Source organism: Sarcophilus harrisii, chromosome 2 (genome assembly GCF_902635505.1).
Source record: "Sarcophilus harrisii chromosome 2, mSarHar1.11, whole genome shotgun sequence".
NCBI lineage: Eukaryota > Metazoa > Chordata > Mammalia > Dasyuromorphia > Dasyuridae > Sarcophilus > Sarcophilus harrisii.
Genome location: NC_045427.1, coordinates 622,141,308 through 622,162,644, shown reverse-complemented (window position 1 = coordinate 622,162,644; position 21,337 = coordinate 622,141,308). Strand labels below are relative to the sequence as shown.

At 37.6% G+C, this 21,337-nt stretch overlaps 1 protein-coding gene across 4 annotated transcripts in view; it reads right to left on the bottom strand.

The window, feature by feature from the left end:
• RASSF4 (Ras association domain family member 4) overlaps positions 1 to 21,337 on the bottom strand; it is an 89,415-nt gene that overhangs the window by 57,425 nt on the left and 10,653 nt on the right. For all 4 annotated transcript variants that reach the window (XM_023499242.2, XM_012544918.3, XM_023499299.2 and 1 more), the window contains exons 2-3: positions 9,128 to 9,261; positions 167 to 264 (exon numbers count right to left, since the gene is read on the bottom strand). In XM_023499242.2, coding sequence (XP_023355010.1) covers positions 167 to 228 — 62 coding nt within the window. In that variant the 5' untranslated portion in view covers positions 229 to 264; positions 9,128 to 9,261. The remainder of the gene's footprint in view (positions 1 to 166; positions 265 to 9,127; positions 9,262 to 21,337) is intronic.

Sequence of the window (21,337 nt, the reverse complement as noted above, 5' to 3'; positions counted from 1 at the left end):
ATCTAACCCTCCCTGACTTATAAACAATTCCTAAAATTAGTCAATGATAGAGGACACAACTTGAATAATCCTCTTCCCAATGAATGGAATAAAGCAATTAGGAAAAAGGAGAACCAAGGAAATCCCATTTTGTTACCCTTCCCCAGAGGAAGAAGGAAGCACCTACTTCAGAATTGATTTATTGCCACTGATGAGCACATGTGAATTGGGCAGGAGCTCTTCGTCCATTCTGATCAGCAGCTCTGTAGAGGCCCGTGAGCCAATCTGCCAAGAAATGAAAACATAAGTGCAAGGTTGTGGTAGTCAGGTGGGCCAATGGTTGTCTGCCACAATCATTCAAAAATTATATTACCTTCCACTTCTAATGCATGGAACAATTGCTTGCATGGTGTCTGCTCCATTAGAATGAGAGCTTCTGGAGAGCAGGTTTTTGCATTTTGTTACATCCTAAAGGACTTAGAACAATGCCTGACATACAGTAAGTACTTAATAAATGTTTGTTGACTTATTATTGCAGGTCAGAATTTCTCAACTGGAAAAAAAAAAAAGCTAGGAAATCATCTAGTTCAGCCTCCTACTCCATGAGAAAGCAAGTGACGAAGGAAACAAACATCAAATAGATTAATCAAAAAAGCACTTATTAAACACTTACTGTATGCTAGGCAGTTTAAATACAAAGACAAAAATTAAACAGTCTCTGCCCTCAAGAAGCTTACAGTACAAACAACACATATACATGGAATTACATATAAATTAAAGTAAATACAAGTTAATATTTTCTAAGTAAGTAGAAGCTGGGGGAAAGACAGAAGTATTAATAAAGACTGCATATAAGAGACGACATTTGAGCTGAGTTTTAACAAAGCTAGGAATTCTTGAAGGCAAAGGTGAAGAAGAGGATATTTCAAGTACAGAGGATGCAATTTAACGAACAAAAACAAAATGACAAGAATCCATTAATAACTATACATTACAGAACATAAAACATTACTGCCAGAGGAAGCTTAGAGATCACCTGGTTCCCTTTTCCCTGCCAGTCAGACACTAGCCCTACACAATGGAACCAATTTGTACTTCACCAGAATTACCAAAACCTAGTCATGCTTCACTCATTCTTCAACCCTCTTACCAACTATCTTGCCAGTCAAACTTGTCCCACCCCACCCCAAATTCAGATACCATGATTGAATCAACTCTAATATTGCTCCTCTAACTGTATAAATAGATTCCAAAAAATGGTACCATTCACCATACTGGTAACTTTTCAAATCAAAGTGATTTTGATCTTAGCTCTTAGATCACTACTCCCATATGCATCATAACAGAGAGAATATAGATATAATTTACATATTATATAGTCTGCATAGTATATTAGAATATGTATAAAATATTCCCTTTTATAATAGTACATATAGTGTATAATTTAATATATACATATATGTTTATAGATATGGCTGGTTGGTTGTTGTCCTTAGTTCTTGAAGAGGACCAAAATGACATCATTATGTTAGAGTTGCATTGCAGTGTAACCAACTGACTGATCAGACCAATATGAGCTCGGACTGCTCTGCCATGGTTGGACAGAAATAGTCCCTATGAACATTTGGGGGGCTTCCCTAACTTTGCACATGCCGTGTTTCTCCTGAGCTAATTCAATTCTGCCTTGCTCAGAGAGCCCAGCACCTTCTCTGATGAGGGCATGCCATGCTGGGCAGTCCTGTGCCAGTGTCTCCCATGTCATACAATCGGTTCTAAAGTTCTTAAGAGAGACCTGTATCACTTTTTCTATCTTATGAATGCTTGCCATATGTGAGTTCTCCATAAAACAATCTTTTTGACAAGCTTCCATTTGGCATTCAAACAATGTGACCAGCCCAATGGAGCTGTATTCTCTGCAGAAGAGTTGGAATGCTTGACAGTTTAGTTTGAGAAAGAACCTCAGTGTCTTATGTCTTCTCTTGCCAGGTGATCCTAGACAATTCAAATAGAAGTGATTCTATTCCCTGGCATAGCACTGGTACACTGTCCAGGTTTCACAGACATACAACAGTGAGGTTGGTGCAATGGCTCTGTAGACCTTCAGTTTGATAGTCTAATACCTCTCCTCTCCCACACTCTTTTTGGAACCTTCCTAATACTGAGCTAGCTCTGGCAATGTGTATGTTATCCTCTTATTATCAATGTATATATCCCTAGAAAGTGAACCAAGAAAACATAGGTACTCCATCAGCCAGCACCACATCATCTGTTACAGCAAATGGTGAAATTATGAATGCTGTGTATATGCATAAAGATAGGAGCCAGAGGGAGGAAGAAGAGGAGAAAGTGAAGAAGGGAGAGAAGGAGGGAGAGAGTGACCAAGACCAAAGAAGGGAGAGGGAGGGGGAAAAAGAGAGAGAGAAAGAGAAGATGGGGGGGGGGGAGAGAGAGAGAAAATTATTCACTTCACTTGAATATAAGATCCCAGAGAGCAGAGATACCCTTTCCTTTGTTTAATTGTATCCCATGTTTAGTACAGTTCTTGGCTTCATTCATTCAATCATACATTCACATTCAGCTTAATGTCCACCTTCAACATTTTCCACACAGAATAGAATCATGACCACTGGTCTCTCCAGGATCAGTCTCCACCTTTATCTGGCTTCTCCAATCTTGAACTGTACTATTTGGTTTATGTAGAAAAGCTATGGTTCTTTATAAATTTTGGAAGCAGACTTTTAGAGATTATTATACTTCTTTCAGGATAATGGAAAAACCTTTCATAGAACTGGGCATTCTTTTTATCCTCTCCTCTCTTGAAATAACAGATGGAGGGAGTAATAATCAGTTAGCTAAAGGACTGATACAGAACTCTAGGCAGAATCTCAACAGAAAGCCTACAAAATCAGAGGAACTACTGGGTGTCTAAGAGTCAAGTGAGCCTGAGCTTGTAGAATAAAAAACTAATCAAAGATTCAGACTGGGCAAATCCTAAATTGGCATGGTGATAGTGGGTGCCAATGACAGCATTTGAAAACAGACCATGAAGATGGTGGCCCATATACTGACATTTAGTCTATGAGAAACTAATAAACATTTTCATGAAAATCTAAACACATTGTGTCTCTACATTCCCCTGATCTATGAGTCTAATATTAGTCCTGACAAAAGAAAAAAGTGGATTAGCCTGACAAGACAACTTGTTCTTGATCAAACTTCCTGTGCGATTCCCTTTATAAATGTTTACAAACCAGCCCTCTAATATTAGGTTCTAGAATTTGAGCAGTAATCAAAATCCACCAATCCAAAGTTTGAAGACGTCATCCTTCTTTACCCTCTCCTTTTTTTTAAAATTGGAACATACACCGGCCCTGAAGTCAGGAGGACCTGAGTTCAAATCTAGCCTAAGACACTTAATACTTTCTAGCTGTGTGATCCTCAATAAGTCACTTAACCCCAATTGCTTCAGAAAAAAAAAAAAGGAACATAAAAATTTGTTTAAAGATCATGAATTGCTTAGTTTCCATTAATAGCAATTATAGTAGCAGCCACCCTCTGGGGACCTGAAACTGAGAGGAATGAACATTGGAAGAGTGGGCCCACAGGAGAAATTTTAGCAAAATTCCAGAATTACAGATTTTTGAGCTGTAAAGTACCTTGGAGATTACCCAGTCCAACTCTGCCCCATGATTTCATAAAGGAGGAAAGGAAATTCTAGAGGTTAAGTGGTTATACAGGAGAGCTAAGTACTGCCACAACCACAACCCACATCTCCTGACATTTCGCCTGGTGCTCTTTTCATAGCATCATGTTCAGGGGCTGCTATACCTCACTGCTGACCTACTGCCCTTGTAATTCACCAATATGATCAGATTTTGTTCTTGTTTTTCCAGAAGAAAAAAAAAACCTGTTATCTAATGATACTTTTCCCAGACTTGCTCATAAGGACTCAAAAACTTTTCAACATCAGGTATTTTATATTTATCCTCATTCAATTTCATCATATTAATAATAGCAGCAATGATATTTCAAATTTATGTAGTGAGTTAAAGTTTGAAATGCGATTTATAAATCACCACATTTTATCCTCCCAATAACTCTATGGGGTAGATAGTTTTTTTATCCATATTTTACAGATGGGGAAATTGAGGTAGAGACATTATGACTTTTCTAGGACCATACAATTAAGTGTCAGGGAAAGAAGCTCAGGTTTTTATTATGTTCTGATGTCACTTTTTTTTTTTGAATCCTAACTATCAGCCAGTGCTAGTTATGTCTCTTACCCTGTCACCATCTGTAAATTTAAGATGCATGACATCTATGCCTTTATCTAAGTCACGATAATAATTTTAAAACATTATTAAGGTCAAATATAGATCCCTTGGCACTCCACTGAAGATCTTCCAAATTGACACAGAGTCATTAATGACTACTTTAGGGATTCAACCTTCACATAAACCCAAAACCTAATCGTACCATCATCTAGCCTGCGATTTCTTAAACTTTTCCCACTAGCAGCTCCTATTCATCTGAGAAATTTTTATGCAACCTCAGATACATAGGCATATAAAATAAGTCAACAATCAAACATTTACTGATAATAATTCATAATTTCTTGGCCCCCACATTCAGTTATGAAATCCTACATGGGGTCACAAACCACAATTTAAGAAGGGGATCTAACCAACCTCTCTCCATGTTGTCCTAAAAAACATGGTAAGATGCTGGATAAGACATTTTTATAAAATCGAAGCGAACAATCAAATGTAAAAGGGGTCACTGCTGGCCACATAATGATTTAGAAAAACCCAAATTCGCATTATCTATACTTTATTGTATTTTTACTTATTTTCTTAAACATTTTCCAATTACACTTAAACTAGTTTACTAGAATAACACCTCTTATGTTTAACACTTCTTATCTCCAGCATTTCCCAGGCCTATCAGCTTAGTAGTCAAAAAGCCAACAAGCATCTATTTAACACAAGGCAAATTCTTCTAAGGAAATGGAAGTTGAGGAAGAGAAAATGAAATCAGTCTGATATGACTATTCCCCTCAAAATGGACTTTGCATAGAACGCCTGGATTCAGATCCCAGCCTGGCTACTTACTAGCGGAATAAATGACTCTGGGTCTCAGTTTTCCTTATCTGCAAAAGGGGAATAGCATTATCCCAAATGATACCTAACCAAACCATGTGTATATATGAATAAAATGGGTTATTATTGTTCTGTAAGAAAGGGAGTCATGAATGCCAATTCACATAAACTGATGTGGACTGAATTGAGTAGAATCTCAAATAAACATAAACATAATGACTACAAGACAAAACTGAAAGCTTTTATTCAAAAGAATAGGTTTTTAGGAGGAGGTAAGAAAAGATACTTTATTCCTTCCATTGGAGAACTGGGATGGGGTTAGTGAGGAAGGAGAATAAATTATGGGGGTGGAATGCTGCATCTATTTTCAATCCCAGTAATTTCTTAGCTGATTTTGAACAGCTCTTCCCAACTATGTTGCAAAGAAAGTGTATATTTGAAAAGTGGTATTATTTTTTCTAAGCTTCAATAAAACTTTTTAGAAACAAAATAATTTTTAAAAAGTACCTGTGCTTTTTATAGCTTTTAACCTACCTACCAAGTTGTTTGAGAATTTAATAACAAAACTTGAGAGATCATTTTGTAAACTGTAAAGCCCTAAATATTATAATTATTGCTACTGCCTTCATATGAATAGAGGAATCACATTACAATCCTTAGAATAAGGAAAATGAATCTAGAAACAGTGAAAAAAATAAGTGGGACTGGAAGGCAGTTTGGATGTCACTGAAGTGACTTTCTTAAAGCACAAGTCCAACTCTTACTCCTCTATTTAATTAACTCCTGAGGTTCCCTATAACTCCAGGATCAAACATAAAATGCTCTGTTTAACATTCAAAGCATTTCACAATCTAGTCCACTAATACCTTTTTAATCTTCTTATACCTTACTCCCCTTTACATATTCAGCCAGTGTCACTGGCTTCCAGCTCTTCCTGAAACAAGATCCCCCATCTCTCCAATCCAGGTATTTTCTCTGGCTATCTCCCAAGTCTTGAATGATCTCCCTTCTTATCTCTGTCTATAGCTTCTCTGGCTTTCTTCAAGTCCCAACTAAAATCCCTTTTTTTTCCTGGAAACTTTCCCTAACCGCTCTTAATTCTAGTGCCTTCCCTCTGTTGATCATTTTCTATTGATATTTATTTATTTGCATGTTGTCTCCTCCATTAGAGTGTGAGCTCCTTGGAGCCAAAGACTGCCTTTTGTCTCTTTTTGTATCCCCAGGCGTCTGGCATATAGAAAGTGAGTTCATACATGTTCATTGACTGGAACCTGGGAAAGTGGTTAGGTTAAACAATAGGTAACATTTAAATCACACTTTAAAGTTGACAAAGCACATATAACCTTGCTGTTTGCTCTGTGAAATGAGTTTGGAAATGAGAAGCAACTTGACCCAAACCATATTATTAGTAAATATAAGAGGCAAGATTTGAACTCTGGGCTCAACACATCCATCTAAATCACTATCTATCTATCTATCTATCTATCTATCTGTCTGTCTCCTCTACTGAAATAACCTATAGTGGAATACATACATACATACATACACAGACACTCCCACCCCCAGAGACAGACAAGCAGGGTGGGAGGAAAAGAACGAGGGAGAGAGAGAAGAGACAGACACAGACAGAGAGACACAGAGAAAGAAGAGGAAGAGAGAGAGGGAGAAGGGGGAGAAAGAGGGAGAGAGAGAGAAGGGAGAGAGAAAGGGAGGGAGGGAGAAGTAGAGAGAGACAGTGAGACAGAGACACAGGGAGACAAAGAGACAGAAACAGAGAGAGAGAGATAAAGAGAGACAGGGAGAAACAGGGACAAATACAGACAGAGACACACAGACAGAGACACACAGACAGAAACATACAAATTTGCACGTGTATAAAATAAGGGTAGAGAAAAAATACCAGCACTTGGCTATTAATTAGAAAAGAAGAAAGAGAAAAGAATTAGAGATGACTTTGAAATGCAGCCAACTGACTGAATCCATTAATAGAAAGTGAGAAGTCTTTAGGACTTGTATTCACTCAGCTTTGGCTGTGTTCACTTTAAGACAAAGAAATGAAAATGCCTGATCAGATGATAGAAATGTGGATTCACAACTCAGGAAAGAGTTAGGGGTTAGAAATAGATTTGGAAGTCATCTGCATAGAAATGACCTTTGGGGGCTGCCAAAGGTCAGATTATTAAGAAAGAAGGGAAAAGGACCCAGGACAGAGCTTTGGGGAACACCCATGTTTAAAAGGAAGGGAGCCCTTATTAAGAGCAGTCAATGGGGAGGAGAATAAAGAGAGAAGAGTTGGGAAAGTTAAGTGAAACAAGAATATTAAGTGAAATGAGTTATTTAGTAAGCACCAAAAGCTACAGACTTATTGTGGAGAAATGATACCCAGAAAAGACTTTTGGATTTGAGGATTAAGAAGTTAGCAGTGACTTTGAAGAGCAGTTTCAATAGAATGACAGAAATTAAAGTCATATTACAGTAAATCGAAGGGAATGATAAACACAGGAGTAGGGAGGGGTAAACCATGTCTACCAAGAACACCCTTTGACACAGCTCAGTTTCAGAACTTCACTTCCCCAAGGCAAGTCCCTAGAGGAAGGAGACTCCATGGTATTCAAAAATTCAAACACAATCTTATTTTTTTTTCCAGTTATAAAGATTTTGAAAGAGTTTCAGTTCCTGTGCTTACGTACTTAGGTCCCTTTCAGTAAGCTTTTGGTTAGGGAGGAAAAAAAAGTTTGCTATACCATTTTCTCTCTATAAACATTTCCTCAATACCTTTGGATTTTTTAAGATTGATTTAAGTCCAGTGGAGGATAGAGCAAGATAGTTATAGTAAAAGACAGATTGTTCAAAAAGAATGCATTTCCTACTCAACTGTGGGTACGAGAAGGGAATCTGACCCAAATTATTAAATAACTGATCCTCAAATTCCCCGCTAAAAAGGAGCTTTGTTCTTGATCGAAGACTTTACTTTAATGGGGGTGATTCAAGGAATCTGAGCCTCACTGGTGGCTTCTTAGAGGCAGAGCAGGAAAGTCATTTGCTGTTCCTGATACAAGTATTCTCTTTCTGCTTTTGATTTTGGGAATTCTACCTTTAAGGCTCAGCAACTACATATATGCTTTATATTTATTTTATATAACACCATATATAATTATATTAATGTAATATCTATCACATACTGCTATTATATGTAATGCATATGTGCTGGTTGACTAAAAACTGCAAATAGGTCACCGAGGGCAGGTGAGTGACAGAGCTAAGATTGAATCCAGTGCCTGACTCCCAACTATTTCTGCTACACCCTTCTATACACTAAGTTTCATGCATTCCCTTATACCCAAAGCCTTTATAGCACATTATTTTGCATTTGGTACAGTGCTTAGCATACTGTAAGTGCTTAATATGTGCTTATTGAAATGATTTAGTTCTAACATTTTTAATTAGAGGAAAGTGCCTTTTTAAAAATATGCTGACATATGTTAAATCCAATATATGTATACATATTTATAGTTATCTTGCTGCACAACAAAAATTGGATCAAGGAGAAAAAAAAAACTGGGAAATAAAACAAAATGCAAGCAAACAACAACAGAAAGAGTGAGAATTCTATGTTGTGGTCCACACTCAATTCCCATGGTCTTCTCTTTGAGTGTAGATGGCTCTCTTCAGCACTGAACAACTGGAACTGGTTTGAATCATCTCAATGTTAAAGAGAGCCACATCCATCAGACGTGATCATCATATAGTCTTTTTGTTGTTGTGTATAATGATCTCCTGGTTCTGCTCATTTCAGGAATCTGCCTTTTTGAGGAAGAACCAAGAATGAAATGGGGACTTTTAATTTCCAAAATCAAAGGAAATGAAGGGTTATCCCAGTAGTGTCTAACATGGAACAAGTTCATAGAATTTAGAGCTAGACATTATCCAAATTCTAGTTTAAATCTCCAGTTTTATAGGCAGAAGGGTGCCCTAGGACTAAAGGAAGCTAATTGCTATAATAGAGTATTACATGGATAAAGAGGCTGAAGCCCAGAAAAGTGACTTACCCAATGTTAAAAGGCAATAAATTGTAGAACTGGTATTTGGAGCCAGGAGAGCTGAGCTAGAATTCTGATTCTGTCACCAATCAGCTGGATGACTGGAGCTTTATGATTTCACTTCTCAACCTCAGTTCCTTCACCTGAAAAAAGAAAAGCATGAATATTACGATTACCAGCAAGTCCCAGAATCCTGCCACCTCTATGATTCCCACCCATCACATTTGTTCAGATTTCCCAACTTCTCGGTAGGTTCTGCTTTCTATTTCAAGCCTGTCAATCAACCTTTCCTCTCAGGCTCACAAGCATCAGGGCAGTGAAAATGTGCTTGGAGTGCTCTTCCTGAAACCTCTTCCATCTCTGCCTTTAGTTCTGAGGAAATGCAGGACAAGAAACATGCACTGGAATAGTATCTCTAATGCTTAAGAGCTGGGTGGCCATGAGTAGACCCAAAGACTCCTATTCTTAACTTCCCTATCTAGTATAGGGAAATATTCCTATGCAGTATCTCCCTCATAGGACTAATGAGACAGGATTGTTGTGAAGATCAAATGAGATACTAAGTAAACACCAATTAAGTGCCTACTATATGCCAGACACTGCATTAAAATTTGGGGATACAAATGTAGAAAAAAAGTCCCTGACTTCAAAGAGTACAATCTAATCTAATTCAAGAGAAGCTAAAAAGGCACACAGAGAAATCCAAAGTAGCATAAAGAAATGAGGAGACTAGATTAGGTTCAAGGGATAAAACAGTCAACAAATATAGCAACCTAGTCTTTGACAAACCCAAAGATCCCAGCTTTTGGGATAAGAACTTACTGTTTGATAAAAATTGCTGGGAAAATTGGAAACTAGTATGGCAGAAACTAGGCATTGACCCACACTTAACACCGTACACCAAGATAAGGTCAAAATGGGTTCATGACCTAGGCATAAAGAATGAGATTATAAATAAATTAGAGGAACATAGGATAGTTTACCTCTCAGCTGTGGAAGGGGAAGGTCTTTATGACCAAAGCAGAACTAGAGATCATTACTGATCACAAAATAGAAAATTTCGATTATACCAAACTGAAAAGTTTTTGTACAAACAAAACCAATGCAGACAAGATTAGAAGGGAAGCAATAAACTGGGAAAATATTTTTACAGTCAAAGGTTCTGATAAAGGCCTCATTTCCAAAATATATAGAGAATTAACTCTAATTTATAAAAAATCAAGCCATTCTCCAATTGAAAAATGGTCAAAGGATATGAACAGACAATTCTCAGATGAAGAAATTGAAACTATTTCTAGTCATATGAAAAGATGCTCCAAGTCATTATTAATCAGAGAAATGCAAATTAAGACAACTCTAAGATACCACTACACACCTGTCAGATTGGCTAAGATGACAGGAAAAAATAATGATGATTGTTGGAGGGGATGTGGGAAAACTGGGACATTGATTCATTGTTGGTGGAGTTGTGAACGAATCCAACCATTTTGGAGAGTAGTTTGGAACTATGCTCAAAAAGTTATCAAACTGTGCATACCCTTTGATCCAGCAGTGTTACTACTGGGATTATATCCCAAAGAGATTATAAAGAAGGGAAAGGGACCTGTATGTGCACGAATGTTTGTGGCAGCCCTTTTTGTAGTGGCTAGAAACTGGAAACTGAATGGATGTCCATCAGTTGGAGAATGGCTGAATAAATTGTGGTATATGAATATTATGGAATATTACTGTTCTGTAAGAAATGACCAACAGGATGATTTCAGAAAGGCCTGGAGAGACTTACAGCAACTGATGCTGAGTGAAATGAGCAGGACCAGGAGATCATTATATACTTCAACAACAATACTATATGATGACCAGTTCTGATGGACCAGGCCATCCTCAGCAACGAGATCAACCAAATCATTTCTAATGGAGCAGTAATGAACTGAACTAGCTATGCCCAGAAAAAGAACTCTGGGAGATGACTAAAAACCATTACATTGAATTCCCAATCCCTATATTTATGCACACCTGCATTTTTGATTTCCTTCACAAGCTAATTGTACAATATTTCAGAGTCTGATTCTTTTTCTACAACAAAATAATGTTTTGGTCAGGTATACTTATTGTGTATCTGATTTATATTTTAATATATTTAACATCTACTGGTCGTCCTGCCATCTAGAGGAGGGGGTGGGGGTGGGTAAGAGGTGAAAAATTGGAACAAGAGGTTTGGCAATTGTTAATGCTGCAAAGTTACCCATGTATATATCCTGTAAATAAAAGGCTATTAAATTAAAAAAAAAAAAAAAAAGAAATGAGGAGATGCTAGTTTGGGCATCCTTTTAAAGTGGAGATATAGAGAGTAGTTCTCCAATTGGATGGGCTTTAGGGGGAAAGAAGGTACTGGTGAGGTGTACGTACAAAGGCTAATGTAATCTTGCAGGATAATGGGGTATGTAAAAATGGGGTAGCATGATGGAGAAGTCCTAAGGAGTGCAGCCAAGTGGGAAACAATCATGCATGTAAATACATGTAAAGTGCTTACAGAGATACTGAGAAAATGTCTGCTAGCTTTTACCATCTATAGCTGATCCTTCATTGCAGAAAACAGAGGGTTTTTTTTTTAAGGTACCTTATCTACAAAGGACATATGAAGGAAGATGCTATTTGAATCCAGAGGAAAAAAAATTGACAAATAGAAGTACATATAGAAATATTTTATGTGTATGTATGTGTGAAATTGAAGCCCAGAAGTTGAGGGATATACTTACTTCATAAGAAACATGAATGGGTGTGGGGCATGCTAGATAGTGCAGTGGATAGAACACCCTTAAGATATGAGTTCAAATCCAACCTTAGATACTTAGTAGCTATATGATCCTGAGAAAGTCACTTAACCTTAGCTACATTTTTAAAAAGGAAGGAAGGAAGAGAAGGAGGGATGGAGGAAGGAAGGAAGAGAGGAAGGAAGAGAGAGAGGAAGAGAAGGAGTGAGGGAGAGAGGGAAGAAAGGGGAGGGAAGAAGGGAGGGAGGGAAGGAGGAGGGAAACAGACCAAAGGATATAAATGCAAGTTTTCTACAATTAGTCTTTTTCCTCTATATACCAAATTATGAATTTAGGCAAGGCAATTCTCTTGGCCTATTATTTACTCTGAAAAATAATGAATTCAAAGTTCCTTTTCCTATCCAGGTTCTGGGATTTTTATTTCCCCTCTTTTTTAAGTCAAAAAATTTTAAGCATGCCTGAGTTAAATAAATGCATTCCAAATAGCGTTTCCATGACAGCTACTGTATGAATAGTTCATCATTGTCTCCACACTTAGAAGAAATGACTTTCAACTTCTGCAAACTTGCCAACTTTCTGCCCAACACATTTGCACAGCCCAACAGATGTTACAACTAACCATTCTAACCTTGATGCAATCCAATCATTACTGGAGAGTTCAGTCCAATGGGATTTCACCCATTCCTACATCTTCCAAATGAATGGCCAGGAAAGATGGGGAAGCTGAAACCAGCATTTGGCTCGAGGTAGGAGCTTTCATACAATTAGTAACCTGCCAGCTCAAAGGAAGGGCAGGGAGCAAAACAAGAAAGAAAAGGAGTCTCTTGAGAGGAGAAACAGGTCAGTGCCACTGAAATGAGAGTTTGGCTTCAATTCAAACTACTGTTCAGTTAATCTCTCCCTCCCTCTGCCAAAGGGCCATTTGCTTCAATCTTTCTCCAAAGGGCATCTAAAAAACAGAGAACCTCATTTAGCAGCTGAAACAGCAGCCATATCCTTGTAGAAAGATATGCTAATAGACAGGCAGTGTGCCAAGGGAGAGAGTGCTAAACTTGGAGATGGAAAAGCTCAGTTCCCATCCCTGACACTTATTAGCTAGATCAGAAAGCTGAGCTCCTGGAGGTAGTCTAAACCTATTTCTCCTGCATATAGTGGCTAGGTGGTACAGAGGAATATTGGATAGACAAATAGTCCTAATGGGAAAGAAAATAAACTGAGGATCCTCAGAATTGAGAATAAGCTGAATGACCAGATTTTGAGTCTGATTCTCTTAACAGGATATAATTTTAGCTAGTATGACACAGTTATTTAAACTTTTTCCACACATGATCCTTTTTTTCCCCAAGAAATTTTATGTGACCTCGAATAGATGAGTATATGAAATAGATAATAATCATTTTCTAATAATAATTTCATGATCCCATAATCAGTTATGAGACTCCTCATGGAGTTGAGACCCACCGTTTAAGAAGCTGGGACATAGAGGATGGATTTGATTTACCTGGCTCCCAAGTCTAGCAAAAATCAACTGTCCCATCTATCTGAATAGTCCTTTTCCTTAAAACCCAACAACACTGTTTTTTATCATCTCCTGCTCCAAAGTTTTCCTTGTAGGGTGGTTTTCGTGTGTGCCTCTGATCTCCCTAACATATTGTCCTTTGAAAAAGTGAAAAAGGGACTGTTTTTTAATTCACTTTTTTTAGGACCAGGTATATATCGAAAACCCAATAAATACTTGTTGAATTAACCCTTTCTTATGTGAAAGCACAATAAAAACATCTCTTCTTTTTCAGTTGAATAATATTTTTCTGAAATAATGAATCCAATAATACTGTTACCTATAGGGAAAAAATTTAATCAGGACTTAATTTTTTTAGGAAATAATACCCTCTGATAAAATTCTTCCTCTCAGGTCAAAACCTCTTTCTTTTAATAAATATTTGTTAAATTGAATTTTAGGAAGGTGAGTAAAAGGTCAAGAACAAAGACCAGGTCCGGAAAATGGAAATGGGTAAGCAAGTTTAAGGGGGAATATCTCCGGTATAGGGTGTGATCTTGGCCTTCCCCATCCCCTTAAAGAATGGCAGGGCCCACTTAAGGCACTAATTCTGGTCAGAAGAAATTTACATTAGGGGGAGGAAGGAAGTCCCTTTGATTACTCTGGAAGGGGTCAAAGAGGGATACATTGTTTTTCTCTAGGGAATATTCAGGAAAAATTAAATGACTATTATTTCATTACTAGGAGTAATGTGTTTTATCATATTATAACATTTTTCTGGTTCAGTATTCTTGGATAAAAAGTAACTTTAAAACTCATCCGCACCCAGGGAAAAGACAGTGGGAACTGATTATATACCACAATAAAGTATTTCTCACTCTTTTTATTGTTGTTTGCTTGCATTTTGTTTTCTTCCTCATTTTTTTCCTTTTGGATTTGATTTTTCTTGAGCAGCACGAAATTTGTAAAAATATGTATAGAGGAATGGCACATGTTTAACATATACTGGATCACTTGCCAACTGGGAGAGGGAAAGAAGGGAGGGAAAAAATTTTGTAGGGGTGAATGTCAAAAATTATCCATGTATATATTTTGAAAATAAAAAGTTATAATTAAAAAAAAAAGTAACTCCAAGGAGGCAACTAAATGATACAGTAGACAGAGCACTGGCGCTGGAGTCAGGAGGAATTGACTTCAAATATATCCTCAGACACAGTACTTCCTACCTGTGTGACCCTGGACAAGTTACTTAATTCCAATTGGCTCACAAATAATAATAATAACAAAAATAACTTCAAAATGTCTTGTGTTATGGATATATCCAAAAGCATTCATGGCCTCTACTAATTTAAGCCTTTTTCTCCAGGGAGTACAATAGTTGACTTTAGAATAATGTTCTACTCTAGAATAATGCTCAATGAATACATTGTTTATGATAGAACTGTGACCAAAACAGAGAAATAACAGTATTTTTTTTTCTTCAACACTTGTCTTGACAATCTCTAGCATGTGTAGACACTCATTGTGAAAGTAAGACACTGGCTATTTCAAAATTTGCTTTGGAATGTCTACTTGGGACCACACAAACACTTGTAGCTTGCCTTCTTGTCAATAATGCTGTTTGTGAGAGGCAGGAAGGGCAGCTCCCATGACAGACTAGCCCTGCCACTATAAATGCTGGCTACCCTGGAAGAGCCTTAATTGTGGGCATCTCCCCAGCTGCCCACCTGTCCAATCACATCATACCCTTAGTCCTAAACTCTTGCAGCAGCTGAACACAAATGTGCCAAGTTAATTTCAGGATCAGAAAACAACAGTCCTGCCCCAAGGTACACAATCTGTGAACTATTTCTCATGATAACTGAGGCATAAGGGCGCTTAATAAGAAGCAGCCTGGTATAGTGGATAGACAGCTTCAAGATTGGAAGACCTGTGTTCAATCAAGCAACTAACCTTTAATAAGCACCAATTATATGCCAAGCACTGTGTTAAGCACTTGAGTAACCCCTGGGCACCTAACCTCTCAGTGCCCAGACATGGGAAGGACTTCAGCTGTGTTTTTGTCATCAGACATCCTGGCTCAAATTCTGTCTTTATCCCTTATCTTCTTAATCTTGGCAAACAGTTTTACAATAGAGAGAATACCAGACCTGGAGTCAAGAAGTGTCCACTCCCTGGATTAATCTAGTTTCAGACACTTACTAGCTGAGTGACCCTAGTCAAGTCACTTGACCCTATTTGCCTCAGTTTTCTCATCTGTAAAATATGCTGCAGAAGGAAATGCGGTCACAGAAAGTCAGAGAACAGAAAAACGACTCAACAACAATTAACTTTACAGGGTCTCAGTTTCCTTAACTGTGTAATGAAAGTTCTCCTGTATGGCCTTTAACTTTCTTTCCCATTCTAAATCTATGATGCAAATGGCGTTATTTTTGTGGTCCGTATGATATTTAGTCTCTCAGGATATACAGCAGTCATTTTTTAAAATTACTTTTATGACAGGACTAGAATATAATAATTGACATTTTGATAAGGATACGCAAGTACATTATAAAAATTAAAAGGTAAAATAATAATTCCATGCTTCTTTTGTTTGCCATAGAAGACAGGAGGATGGATTGGAAATCAAGTAGACTTGGGTTCAAATTCTTGCTATTACAGAAGTTATATGGTTCTAAGCAAGTTCTTAAACTTTATTTCTTACATTCTTCATCTCTAACAGGGTGATAACAGGGATGACTTGTAATTATGGCCACCCTAAATATGTTAAAACTTTCCACAGTGTATTTGTAGTTCTTCTTAGTTTGAACTCTAGGGAACATGATGCTTTCGCCCAGATAAACTAATATAATTTAAAATACACAGATACACACACATATACACACAAAAAACTTAAAAATACATACATACCCTAAAGCAGAAGCAGATGAAACATGGGACTTAGAGTCAGAAAAACTCACCTTCCTGAGTTCACATTTGACCTCAGATATTTATTAACTGGGTGAGTGACCCTAGGCAAGTCAATGAACCTATTTCCCTCAGTTTCCTCAAATGTAAAACGAGCTAGAGAAGGAAATGGAAAACTTGTCCAATATCTTTGACAAGAAAACACCAAATGGGGTCAGGAAAAAAATCAAACATGACTAAAATGACTCAACAATAACCAAGTGAGCTTTGAAGACTCAACATTTTCCCAACGCTTCAGTTTCTTCTCTGTTCTTATTAAAGGACAAGGAGATAAAGCATTACTACCAAAACTTTCCTTTATAGAGGGTAGGCATCTAACTCTCCACCTATATTTCCAGCTCCACTTAGTTATAACTCCATGGAACACAGTCCCTAATATGCCAGATACCTGCTGAAATCAAACCTACTGCAGCTTCCTTTTGTATGAGCTCCATTAGATTGTAAGCTCCTGCGGGGCAGGGACCTTTCTTCCTTCCTTCCCTACCTTCCTCCTTCTCCTCCTCCTTCTTCCTTCCTTCCTTCCTTCTTACCCTTCCTTTTCTTTCTTCCTCCCTCCTTTCTTTCCTTCTTTCCTTTCTCCCTCCCTCCCTCCCTTCCTTCCTTCCTCTTGTATTCCCAGAACTTAGCATAGTTCCTAGAACATAACTGCTTAATAAATATTTATTCAATTAAATTGAATTGAATTGTCATCTTTCCCCATTGGATTGTGAGCTTGTAGGAGATAGGTAGGAAGGAAGGAGCTCACAGGAGGAAGTAGCTGCTTGTATTTGTATCACTAGTGCTTAATACAGTATTCAGTATATAGTGTTGCTATTGTTTAGTCATTTAGTGGTTTCTGATTCTTTGTAATCCTGTGGACTATGTGGTGCATAGGGCTTTCTTGCCAGAAATCATGGCGTGGTGTGCATTTCTTTCTCCAGTGCATCAAGGCAAACAGAGGTTAAGTAGCTTACCTAGGGTCTAGTGAATGTCTGAGGCCAAATTTGAACTTACATCTTCTTGTCTCTGGATCTAGCTCTAATCTCTGAGCCACCTAGCTATCTCCATTATATTGTAAGTGCTTGATAAATATTTTATCCATCCATCCACCCATCTTCATCCATCTATCCATCTGCCCATCCATCCATCTATTCATGAATCCATTAATCCTTGGGTACCTACTTCATAAAATTGTTCTGAGGAACAAATGAAAGAGTGTCCCAGAGAAAAGAAGATTGATCATCAATATCCAATCTAGTTAAAAGAGGATGAGACCAGAAAAGTCTATCTGATTTAGCAGTTGAAAGATTTGTGGTAGCCTAAGAGAGAATAGCTTAGAGTGCTGGAGTCAAATCTTAATTTTAAGAGTTGGAGAAGTGAGCGGGTAGGGAGACAGTAAAAGCAGGAACAGACAAGCTATTTCTGGGAGCCAGGCTTTGAGGGGAAGAAATATAGGTCAGCTTGCTCAGATCAATTACTCCAGACACAATAGTTGCAGAAGAACTATTACTAGGCTTAAAAAAGGCTTCAGCAAAAAAACAGGACGTGAGAATAAAACTGAACAAAGCAAAAACAGGTAGCATTTCAGCTGATCCCATTAGTATTTCCTTCTGAATCTTAGGCTCTTCTTCCCTTCCTCCTTCCCTGAATTTAACAGCCAGATTCTAGGGACCATCCTCTCCTCCCTCTAAGGGCTAGATCTCTATCTCCGCAGTGGTTTAGAAAGTCCTGCCTTTATCTAATGAATGATCTAATTCGGTTCTCAATAGTCAATAGGAACATGAAAGAAGTTGAGAGAGGGGGAAAGAAGCAGCACAGGGGCCTCTGGAGGGGAAAGTTAGTAGTGAAACAACAATCAATAAGCATTTTGTTGTGACTCTTTGTAACCCAAATTGGGGTTATCTTGGCAAAAATATTGGAGTGGTTTGTCATTTCCTAATGCAGCTCATTTTACAGATGAGGAGCCTGAGGATTAAGTGACTTGCCACAGTGTCTAAGGCCACATGGGAACTCAGATATTCCTGATTCTAGTAGTAAGAATACATTATATGTCAGACACTGTGCTGTATGCTGGGGATACAAAGAAAGGCAAAAGACAGTCTTTGCCTTTGAGGAGCTTGGGCTATTGGGGGAACACATAAGAAAAATAACTATTTATAAATAATATATATATGATAAAAATTAAAATAATCAATATCGGAAGGTATTAGCATAAAAAGGAATCAGGGATAGGATTTTAACTGGTACTTGAAGGGAGGCAGCCAGGGCAAATGCCCACAGGTGGGAGATGAAGAGTTTTGTTACAAAAACAGCAAGGCCAGTGTCACTTATGGGGGAGCTTTGGGGAGAGTCAGAAGACTGAAAAGGTGAGAGAGGGACCAGTTGTGAATAGTTCTGAGTGCCAAGTATAAGATTTTATATTTGATTTTAGAAATGATGAGAAACTACTGAACTGGTGATGACAAATTAATGACAAAGTGACAAATCAGTGACAAATTAAGATTAATTTGACAGCCAGGATGATTGAGTGGAAAAAAACTTGATGGAGAGAGATCAACTGGATGAGCATTTATTAGGTACCGATTAATGAGCAAAACTGGGAATACATAATCCCTGCCCTCAAGGAATTTATTATAACAGCTAGGTAGTATATTATATAATCTCACTTCAATTGTGTTTCAGTACTTTAAATCCCACTTCAGATAATTACAAGCTGTATGACTTCAAACACGTCACTGAACTTCTGACTGTCCCAATTTTCTCAACTGTAAAATGGGGATCATAATAGTATCCATGTCATAGGATTCTGGTGAAGATCAAATGACATTTGTAAAGTACTTAGCATGGCACCTAGAACACAGAAGATGTTTAATAAATGTTTATTTTCTCTCCTGCCCCTACTCTGCCTTATTATTTCAACTGTCCTTCCCATTATGGAACATAGTAGATTGGTAACTCTGTTCCTCTAAGGAGCAGGTTTCCTGTTATGTTATGTTATCTTTACCTATTCCAAGATATGCGAGCAAGGGACTATTTTTCTGGCTTGTATTTGTATCTCCAGTGCACAGTGCCTGATATATAATACAGATATATAGATATATACATATATATATATATATATATATATATACATACTTAATAAATGCTTTTTCATTCCTTTTAGGATGGTAGATATAGAATGAGAAGATACTTTAGGAGTTATCCTGGATTAATAAGTTATCCAGGGCTGGGTTGTAGGTATGTGTTTGTGTGTGTATGTATATATATACACACACATAAACATACACATATCTATAGACGTGTGTGTGTGTTTATGCAAGTTTCAAGGCACATGTAATCTACTAGTCTGTTAGTTTGATACAAGGTGGACTCTACTGATCTATCTTGTTATCAGTGATCAAGAACTGAGGTAAAAGAAAGCATACAACATGGATTTGAAGTGCCTATTCATTTACAAAGAAACAGAGACATTCTAAAATCAAATTCCTGGTGTTAAAATGGAATTCTTGGTCTTGAAAATGGAAAAGTGGAATGCTTCCCCACCCCCAACACATCCCCCATTCCTCCCCCCTTCATATACTGTGCTTCTCACAAACAAGACTAGTCACTGTTCTGGGTCTTGCTCTTTCGGATCTTCTTTTCTTTCGGATTCCTTCTTTTCTTTAGAAACCTATCTCAGTTGCCATTACTTTACAAAGACTTCCCTGATAAGGGAATGAGTCTTCCTTCCTTCCTTGATGTCTCAGCCTTCTCTTTTTGACCTATGTACTTCATTGTGTTCTAATATATTGTTGCCTAATGTGTGCATATTTATGAAATAGCATGGAACCAGGTCTGGATTTGAAATAAAAGGATCTGAGCTTGTATTCTAGCTTTATTGCTTCCTCCCTGGGAATGGTCAAGTCATTTTAATTTTTAAGGTCTCAGTTTCTTTTTTTATAAAAGGATGAAGGGGGGCTAGGTGATGTTTAAGGCCCCTTCCAGTTGTGAATCTACATTTCTATAACTCATTTCAGAGGTAGTATGATTCTTTAAGAATGGATACTCCTTGAGAGCAGGGAATCTTTCTTTGTTTTTCATATTTTTATCTATGGTACCCAGGAGAATGTCTTTGCCTTTAATAAGTGCTTACTGAATTGTTGAGTTGCACTGAATTAAAGTGAGTTGGGGACCTAGATTTGCCTCTGGGTGTGAGCAGAGCAGGAAGAGCAGGAGAATCAACAAGAAATTCTAGGTCTAAGGCTGGAGACAAAAGCAGGAGCAGACTAATCTATAGAATGAATGTTCTCGGGCTTCATCATAGACTGAGCTACCCATGGCCAAAAAAGCAAAGTGACACTTAAGGTTCTCTAATACTAAGCTAGGAAGCACCTGAGCATTGTGGCATCCTGTATATGTGAACTGGAACTGGAAATTGGGAGACATGTATGCTAGACTCACTTCTCATTCCAAGCCCCCTCTCCAGGTCTCAGTTTCCCAATCTATAAAGTGAAAGGGATAATCTTTTAACATTCCTTTTTGCCTTAAAATACTAGCTCTTTGATTTGATGAGGCATTCCTTCAGAAAAAAATCTTAGGAAGATGCCAAAGGATTTTCTCCAGTTTTGAAATAAATGCAATAGGGTGAAGAGGAGACATGCTTAGTATTTATTGACAGTCAACAACTGTGTCATGATTGTGATAGGGCATCAAAACTTAAAAGGAGAACTGAGAGAATGACAAGTTCCTGCAACAAAAGTGGAAATATCTACTCTCATAAAGCTCACTAAATCAAATCCAAATAGATGTTTTCCCCAGGTCCTTATCACTTACCCCTTAATATTTCAAAACTAACTTCTCCCTACTCTAAAACTTGCCAGTTCTGTAACCATAGATAGGCAAGTCACCTTTCTGAGTCTCAGACACTTCTGAGGAAGTAAGCTCATTGTGGGACTTCTAACAGATAACCAGGAGACAAGAACAGAAAATTCTAATTCCTGCAGGATCTAATGTCAACTCTTACCA